Consider the following 9,404-nt stretch of genomic DNA (forward strand, 5'->3'; position numbering starts at 1 on the left):
CCCCCTGCCAGCAGCAGGGACACCTTCCACTAGACCAGGTTGCTCAAAGCCTCATCCAGCCTGGCCTTCAACACTTCCAGGGAGGAACAGCCACAACTTCCTTGGGCAACCTATGTCTCCAGGGATGGGACATCTCTCTGAGCAACTTGTTCCAGGGTTTCACCATCCTCATTGTAAAAAATTTCTCCTTCTATCCAGTCTAAATCCACCCTCTTCTAGTTGAAAACCACCACCCCTTGTCCTATCATCTAGTCTAAGAGGAGAAAGAGCATCTATCCCACACCAGGACCTCGATGAGAACGTTAAGCAGAGGGATGAGGAGAGGGGACAAAGCAGCAGCAGGGGGTTAATTAGTGAAATTCAGCTCCGATGGACAGAGTGAGATGCCATGACCAGCTCCCAAAGAGCAGCAGAGAGGTTAGTGAGGACAGCATCGTGGGTCAGAAGGTTGGCATCACCTCCAGATGCAGGAAGGGGCTGATGTTCATCCAACACACAATTCCCAGAATTGTTTGGATTGGAAAAGCCCTTTCAGATCATCAGGTCCAATCATGAACCCAACACTGACAAGTCCCCAGCTAAACCATGTCCCTCAGCAACAGCTCAGCTACAAACCTTACCTGGCCACAGCCAAGCTGCAGGCCATGGGACAGGGCTCAGATAAAGCTGTCTAGATACAGTGTACACAGAAGATTTCCTTCAAGATGAGACCAAATGTGGACACCAGGTGAGGGATTCAAAATTTGCCTTCACAGAGGAGGAAAACAGGGAGCCAGATTTCCCTACCTGCTCACTGAGGACAGGCTCTGAGCCCTCCCAGACTTCAGGTTCTTCTTGACCTGCATCTCCAAGTTCAGAGTCCCACCAAAAAGGGCAAGAATGAAAGTAAAACTGCTAAGAATACAACCCTCAACCAAGGGCAGTTGGGACTAATTTAGGAGACCAGCATTCTTCTCAGGCTGGACTATTATTGCATTAAATTGGCAATTGCTGGTGGTGGTTAAACCAAGCTCCTTGTGAGCTGAAGACTTCTGGTAACTCCATTTCAAGGCAAATATCTGGGTTCCCACCTGAGGTAGATGGTAAATCTGGGGTAGGCAGTCCCACCTCCCATGGTCCACGTGCTCACAGAAGTGGTTAGTGCTAGCAGGGAAAGGGAAGGTTGTCTGGGAGGTGAGTGTCTAAGAGGAAGGGAGAGGTGCAGAGCATCTCCAACATCACTTGGGTGCTCAGCACTTCTGGTAACCCACCTGCTTACCCAGAACCTTAATTTCAGGCTGCTCAGACATTGCACCATCAACATGAGCTGATCCTTCCTTGGGGTAGAGGAATAAACCCTTGAAGACCTATCTCCAGATTTTCTTTGTGACCCATAACACTTAAGAGCACATCAAGGTACCTAAGCATGGACTGAACCGAGAAGAACCTCAGTCTGTCCTCCTACAGTGACGTGTCTTCATTTCCAGCTTTAAAAGTGTTTAAATGGCATTTAAGTTGCATAACAGAGATGCAGAAGTCACCTGGACCATCTCCAAACCCCGAGGCAGGCTCAAACTCCACACATCCCACCCCAAAAAGGGATTTTTTTCCCTAACAGGCCACCAAAATCTTCACTGATGCAAACATCACGTGTTGCATTTCCTTCTCATCATTGGACTGAAGATCATTTCAATCCTCTGGCAAATCTGTCTGGGAAATGGGGAAAGCCTTGGAGAAAGATCTCCTCTCTGCCCTTCATCCTCCTCAAGTTCAACAGCAGCTTTGAAGGTCAGCAGTGCATTCTTGGTTCCTAACACTGCAACATCTTTATAGAATCATAGAATCACCTGGTTGGAAAAGACCTCTGAGATCATTGAGTCCAACCATACCTGTCCACTACTAAACAAGATCTTCAAGCACCCCATCTAGTTGTCTTTTAACCACCTCCAGGGATGGTGACTCAACCACCACCTTCATCTAGCACTAGCCATTTCCAAGTCCTTCTCAATCCCTGCTGCTCTCCTGGTGGTTTTGCAGTTGTTCTCTTGGGGCTCCACTGACCAAACAAACATTAAATGTTTCACCAGATGGGACAGAAATGAGCAGCAAGTCCTGGGGATGAGGTAGGAGCAGAGGAGGGTTCAGGGTGGAATTGGGGAACAAGCAATTCCCAGACACAGCTCTCAACTCAGACACAGCTGACTGGATGGAGAAGACATCCTTGAAAAGGTCTGTGGGGTCTTCTGGATGGTTTAAATGGGACAACTTAGGGGGAATCAGAGTGGAAGGGAGCTCTGGAGATCATCTAGTCCAACCCTGACTTTGATACAGAGTTGGAAGAGACATGAGTGAAAGTCAACAGAGATCAGTCAATGGCTGGAAACATCTCCCAGTTTGAGTGCAGAGCTGGGCCATGAAATCCCAGTACCAAAGACTACTCCCATTTCCACCAAGCTGAAATGCAGGAGAAGGAAACCTGGTGCCACTCAAGTTGTTCAGATACATCAGGAGCCTGAATGACACATGGATGAGCCTGATTCTCCTACAAGAGACCTCAGACTGGCATTGCTCTTTTGGATTCAACCTCATTGGGTTGGTCTGGATGGGGTTGTTGTGGGATAGGTGGGGCAAGCCAGGTCATGTCTGAAGGAGCTGGTCACTCTGAGAGTCTCTGTTGGGACTTTGCTTGGTTTCTGGGCAAAGGCAGAGGAACAGAGGAGAGTCAATGCTTGAGCATAAAAGGTACCCATTGGAGGAGGCCCTCGTAGAACAAGGCAGGGGTGTAGAGCTGAGGAGTGGCCCATCCAGAAATGGCAGTTGCAAGAAATGGAGAAGAAAGAGCAGAGAGATGGTTAGGTTTACACAAGCTCATCCATCTCAGCCCACATGGAGCACAAAGATGAGCCCCAAACCATCAGGAAAGGCTGCTTGGGTGGAAGAAACCCATCTTGGACAAATGTGTTTATCTCATCCAACCTTTTGGGGAAATCATAGAATCCCAGACTGGTTTGGGTTGGGAGGGACCTTCAAGCTCATCCAGTTCCAACCCCCCTGCCAGCAGCAGGGACACCTTCCACTAGACCAGGTTGCTCAAAGCCTCATCCAGCCTGGCCACAAACACTTCCAGGGAGGGGGCATCCACAATTTCTCTGAGCAACCTGTTCCAGTGTCTGACTGGAAATGTGGCCAGATTCTTTGCATGCCCCAGGTCCATCCTAGCTCATCTCCCAGACTTTGGGGTTAACTGACTCCTAGGGCCACCACAACACTCCACAACACACCCCTTGTTCAGCTCTCTACCTTGGGTTTTACAAGATACCAGTCTACCCTGCCTTGGTTCAGCCTATGATGTGCTCTGTAGGATGCACAAGGTCTGGGTAGCAACCTTGACAGGTTGTCCAAGCAGCATCTTTGGATCCTGAGGAGACTATTTCATTCAGAGCACCTGGAACAGTCCAGCACATGCTCCAATTCATGGTCAGTTCTCCATGAAAAGTTATAAACTTTCCAACTGGGATTTCAGTTGAGGTCCAGCCAAAAGCCGGCCCAGCATTTTGGTTCTTACATGCTTTGGTTGGAAGGGTTGAAGCACCAGTAGACCTCATGCACACACCTCTCACAAAGGTTAATTATTACTCCACATGCCCTGCCACCAGGAACACTTCTTGGGTTAGTTATGGAACCCATCTACCTTGTCCTGCTGGTGACCATTCATTTGACTAAAAACCCTGATGTTATGGACTTGACTAATCTGAAAAGAAGTGGTTGCCCAGTGGAGGCACCACTTTAACAACCTCTAAGATGGTTGAGACAACCTTTAAGATGAAGAGACAACTAAATCTTCTAGACTCACCTCATCCAGGCTGGAGGATAGCTCACTCTGTTTGGAGAAGAGAAGGAAAGAAGAAAGTGACATCAATTCTCATCCATAAGAACATTTCTCATCAATAAACCCATCCTACATCTTTTAATTGATAGAAAAAAAGATGCTCTCCAGGTTCCCACACCACCACCACCACCCTCAAGGTTTGAGAAGAAAAACTGAGAACCATTTAAAATCCAGCATCAGTTGATGTCTTTGCTCAGCCAGGTTGCAGGGTAGGGAACGTGGTGGAAGAGTTGAGAAGCAAAGCCCTTCATGATGGGAATGGTGAAATTATCCATCCAGGGCAGAAAAATGATGGTGTGTTTGAGACCTGAAGAATTCTATCTGGAAAGGGAGATCTTTGCCCTGGTTTATGGGTCAAAAGTGAGCAGCTCCACTCACTCCAGCTATCTTCACCATGAGTTGAAGGAAACTGGTATCTCCACATGGATATTCCATCCTCAAATAAGTCCCTAAGACAAGAGGGACCAAATTGCCCGCAGAAGCAGAGCTACAAATTCTCCTTTGTCCATTGCAAACCTCTGTAGGAGCAGCTGATGGTGGTAGGACCCAACAGTTCTACAGGGGAGGGGATGGTGAGAGGGACACAAGGGTGTAGGAGATGCAAAGAGGAGAAAGGCATTACCTCGAAGCCAGGGATGTGATGGACAGCTGGCTGTGGAGAAAAAAACACAGACTTTCCATTTGTAGTCCTGGTGCTATCTCAGCTTTATCTGGCAGAGGAACATTAGGTCCACCCATCACCACAAATGCTGTCCCCCTCCATGCCCAGAAACCCAAACCCTGGGCTCTACCTCCTAGAAGGAAGCACAAGCAGAACCTCAAATCCACCCAGCTGCTTTCTGCTAGGACCAAACAAGATCTTTGGAGTGGACCTCCTCTTTGTAAGGTCTTCTCCACCCAGTAACTTCTGAGGGGGGTGAGGAAGAAGATGCTGCATGGAAATTATTTGGTGCCCCATCCCAACAGCAGAGACATCCCCTGACAACCCTGGACTGGTGCAACAAGGCTTGTACCCAGCACATCCACCCCCAGCAGCATCTCCAGCTGGGACCTACGTGGGAAAGATGGAGGAGGTGGAGTTGTGGGACCCCCATTCTTGATTAGAACATCAGGGTTGGGTGGGAGGAACGGGATGGGGAGATTTAACCTTCCAGTCCATCCACTTTCCCTGGCGTAGAGGAACATCTGGGCTGCAGCCAAGTGCCATGGTCAGTAGAAAAGGCAGAGAGGAGAGAGGGTGGCGTGTGTGGGGGGACAGGGAGGGATGGGAGAACACTGGGTCATGATGAGGAGATTCTCCTGCCCAAGCTGGCTCTGGAGCACGTTCTCCTTCCCCCGTGGCTCGTTACATCAACAGCCAGCACTGAGCTGGCTGCAGGATTAACCCACTTCGACTCTCATAAACCCTCTCTAGAAATTAACTCTGACCACAGGGCACCACTCTGGAGCCAAATGCACCAAGGTCTTCTCCTGGTGTGAAGGTGTCAAGGTTCTGAGCTCGGCACCATGGTCAACCAGGTTGGCAAGACACAAGTTGCACCTCCCAAGCCAATACCCAGCAGCCCAGGATTTAGTCCAGCACCACAACTCTTCCCATTGGCTCTGCTAAACATCTCCCACCACATTGCTGTGGTGGGGCCAGCAATGAGCATCACAGCTGGGTCTGCTTGGAGCAGAAGTCCTGGTGAAACTGGGGACAAGCAGCTGTTGAGGGCAGGTGGACATAACTGATCACCGAGCAAAGGTTGGATGCTGTTGAGTGATGAGAGGCTCCAAGGGGAGGAGCCAGCACTGGAATTAAAGACAGGATAAGGTCTGGGTGAGGAGCTCACCTTCTCCCTCTGAATCAGCTCAAAGGCAGCCAGCAGCTCCCCAACGTTTCTGTTGGCCTTGATGACAGGATGCCAGGAGAGCCGCGGAGAACGCGCCAGGCTGGGCTTGCAAATGCAGCGCCCCATGAACTCATCTGCACCCTGCAAGGCAATCACAGGCATGAGGAGCTTCCTTCCCACCCCACCTCCCAGTGTCCCAGGTTGCCCAGAGAAGCTGTGGCTGCTCCTCCCTGGGAGTGTTCGTGGCCAGGTTGGATGAGGCTTTGAGCAACCTGGTCTAGTGGAAGGTGTCCCTGCTGCTGGCAGGGGGGTTGGGACTGGATGAGCTTGAAGGTCCCTTCCAACCCAAACCATTCTATGAGTCCTTCTAGTGGCCTCCCAGTACCTGAAGGGGCTCCAGGAAGGCTGGGGAGGGACTTTGGCCAAGGGCAGGGAGTGAGAGAACAAGGGGTGATGGCTTGAAAGTGGCAGAGGGGAGATGGGGATGAGATGTGAGGCAGAAATTGTTTGGTGTGAGGGTGGTGAGACAGTGTCCCAGGTTGGGCAGAGAAGCTGTGGCTGCTCCTCCCTGGAAGTGTTGAAGGCCAGGCTGGATGAGGCTTTGAGCAACCTGGTGTAGTGGAAGGTGTCCCTGCTGCTGGCAGGGGGGTTGGAACTGGATGAGCTTGAAGGTCTCTTCCAACCCAAACCAGTCCATGATTCTATGACTCCATCATCACATCTCAGTCAAGACCCTGACACTCAAACCTCAGGTTTAATGTCTGAACCATTATGAAACCAGTTCAGAAAAAGAGATGGTTTTGGTGTCCATATAGACTCAAGTTTTCCAGCTCCTCCCTGTGAGTACCAGGGCTTGGAGCACACTCTGTCTTTACTTTTGGCTTCCACAGGAGGTGAAATTCCTACAGTGTCACACAAATTCCAGAGCAGAAGCTCCGAGAACAACATCAAGTATCAGCAGCTCTTAAAAAGCCCATTCACTGGTCTGCAACAGGATCTTCAGGTGCTTTGACAGCTTCCTGCTGGTGTCTTTTGGAGGAGGATGGGCAGAAGGGTTCCTCAGAGGTTCCTGGGACCCTCCTGAGATGAATTCTAAGTGCTTTTCACTTATGCCCTGCTCCTACACACCACCTGAAACCTCTTCTACTCTTCTGATGTGCTACAGACCAGTTCTTCTAGGAACGTCTCAAGGTTTTCTCACCAACCCCTCAGATACCATCACTACAAAACACTTTGGGACACCTTTGGGCATCTGAGCAAACAACAGTGGATTGTCCTCTACTTGCATGGCTGCTTCAAATCCTGTCCCAAGCTTTTTCCACAAGGAAACAAGGTTAATTTGGCCACTCTGCAAAACCCAATGGAGATGCTGCTTAGATAACTAGAGCAGGGCCACCAAGGACATCACTAGCAGAGCTATTTGCTGAATTGTTGTCTTCTGAGTGTCCAGCTCAATGTATGAACCATGCAGAGATGTTACAGTAGGAGTGATGCCATGTGATTGTCCCACCTACCCCAACACACTCACACCATGAAGGTCCAGCTCGTGTCAACACACTTACATAGGTGTCATGGTCATATATCTCCACCACGATGTTGGGAGGGGAGTCAGACACATTCTGGGGGTCTCCAAAGATCTCTATCTCATAGAAGATGAGCGTCTGGTCCCAGGTGGGGTTCAGGGTGTTCTTGATCACCACTGTCTTCTGGCTTTGGTGGAGGAAGGAGACAATGGCATAAGGATCTGTAAGGGATGTTAGACAAGAGGCAAAGGATGAATTAGAGCTATTGGTCTAGGAAGGAGAAAGCAACTCATAGTCATTCATGGGCCAAGAGGTTGTGCAGGGAAGACTGTGAACAAGCTGAAGGAGCTGCTGCAGATCTTCTAGAAACAACAATGACATTCCCATCCTGTTCCAGGCAACCCCAACTGAGAAGAGAATGAGGCCAAGGTCTCCAACACTTATCCCTATACACCGGTTGTTCACAGCTCAGGTACTTCCCAAGGTAGGTGTGATGTCCCTATGTTTAGGGGTCCTCTTGAACCCACCATATCCTCCAGCAAGGACTCAAAACTGCATGAAGAACCATCTTCTCATGGTTTTTTGCAGTACCCATCTCCCTCTATCTCCATCTGAGGTTCCCCAGTTCTTGCATCAGGAGACAAGGAGCAGTCCACCCCTGCCCACCATAACTGACACTTGAGGTTCTGCAGGTTTCTATCACACCAACCCTAGAACATCTCTTCTTCAAGCCTATGGAGTTATTCCTCAGAAAAGACCAATCTCAACCCCTGTTCATTCCAACTCTTTTTGGGACAGGACAACCCCAACAGTCCACACAGCCTACCTGTCCATCTATGCAAAGACCTTTGTTCTTGTCCCACAGCAACCTCTTTTCCTTCAAAACCTTTGATGAAGGATTTTTTTTGTCAAAAACCTTTTGGACATCCAATGAGACCATGTTAACCAGAGCAACTTTACTTCTAGCTTGTGATAACTCCAGCTGGTGGAGACACCATGACCTTCTCTGACCACCTCTCCCAGCACTCCACTGCTGTAGCATTAGAAATTTCCTCATTGTCTGACCTGATCTGTCCTTGGTCCAGATTGTCTTCCTGACTCCTCACCCTGCCCACCAGCAGTGAGGTAGCACAAATGGGTCACTTTATGCCCCAAGGTGTGGACTATTATCCCAAGAGATGACTCTACAAGGATGAGTGTTTCAATGGTGATGACATAGTCATCTTCCACCACAGCAGAAGGCACAAACTCTTTCCACAACTCAAACAGTCTTTCCCAGGGAGACACAGGAGATACCAGCACTGCACATGTGGGTGAGCAGTGACTTCATGTCATCCCCTACTATGAAGACCAGACCATGAAGAAAGTGGCTGGGACATTACTGCTTCCTTCCTGGGGTTTTTAACATCTCCAGAAGGAACAGGAGTTGAGGATGCAGCCAGCAACCAGCCAGAGTCATCTTGGTTGCATGAGCTTTGGTAACCTCCATGTCTTGGAGAGGGTTTTGGGTTCCCAGCACTTCAGATTATCCCACCTGGTTTCCAGCTGCTATACCAGATGGTTCTGGGTGTCTCTTAGGGCTTCTACATCACATCTGCCAGCCCCATGAAGACACCTCAGATGCTCCAGGGTCTCATCAGACCCCTGTACATAGGCATTGAGCTGGGACCAAGGTGTCTCACCTCTAACTCGGGACAAAGCCAGAGGCTTCTCACTGCAAGGCAGCTCCAAACAGCAGATAGCCACCTCCCTTAACAACCAAAGCAATTAACACAGGAAGCCTGAGATCAATTAACGAGAGAAACATGAAACCTGAGGCCCCTCTAACACCTTCTGTTGGAGAGAACTTCAAAGAACATGTGGCTCAAACCTGCTGGGGACATCCAGCCTGTGCTGGTGGTGGCGCTGGGCATGGGGACAGGATGGGCAGTGGCAGGAGAAGGATCAAGGGCTGGGTGAGAAGCTTGAAACATGCTATGGGATCACATAGACCTTGTAGAGACTGAAACCCTTCATAACCTGATCACACCTCCTGGTCCTTGTCAGACATGAGACCTCCATGATTGCTGTATCTCACCTGACCAGTCCCAGGTGGACCCCTAAGCTCTGGTTACCTGCAAAACCCAAACTCCACATCATGGGTCTTTTTGGAAGGACACAGGCCACCACCTCCACCAGGCA

The 9,404-nt window shown here is 49.7% G+C and overlaps 1 protein-coding gene across 1 annotated transcript in view; it reads right to left on the bottom strand.

The window, feature by feature from the left end:
* Positions 1 to 8,493, bottom strand: part of LOC104521018 (dysferlin-like) — a gene marked incomplete at both ends in the record, with an annotated part of 10,868 nt that extends 2,375 nt beyond the window's left edge. Inside the window, 5 exons of the mRNA XM_029083729.1 lie at positions 3,833 to 3,859; positions 4,491 to 4,520; positions 5,701 to 5,841; positions 7,263 to 7,444; positions 8,330 to 8,493. Coding sequence (XP_028939562.1) covers positions 3,833 to 3,859; positions 4,491 to 4,520; positions 5,701 to 5,841; positions 7,263 to 7,444; positions 8,330 to 8,493 — 544 coding nt within the window. The remainder of the gene's footprint in view (positions 1 to 3,832; positions 3,860 to 4,490; positions 4,521 to 5,700; positions 5,842 to 7,262; positions 7,445 to 8,329) is intronic.
* Positions 8,494 to 9,404: the final 911 nt, after the last annotated feature.

Source organism: Antrostomus carolinensis, unplaced genomic scaffold (genome assembly GCF_000700745.2).
Source record: "Antrostomus carolinensis isolate BGI_N321 unplaced genomic scaffold, ASM70074v2 scaffold43502, whole genome shotgun sequence".
NCBI lineage: Eukaryota > Metazoa > Chordata > Aves > Caprimulgiformes > Caprimulgidae > Antrostomus > Antrostomus carolinensis.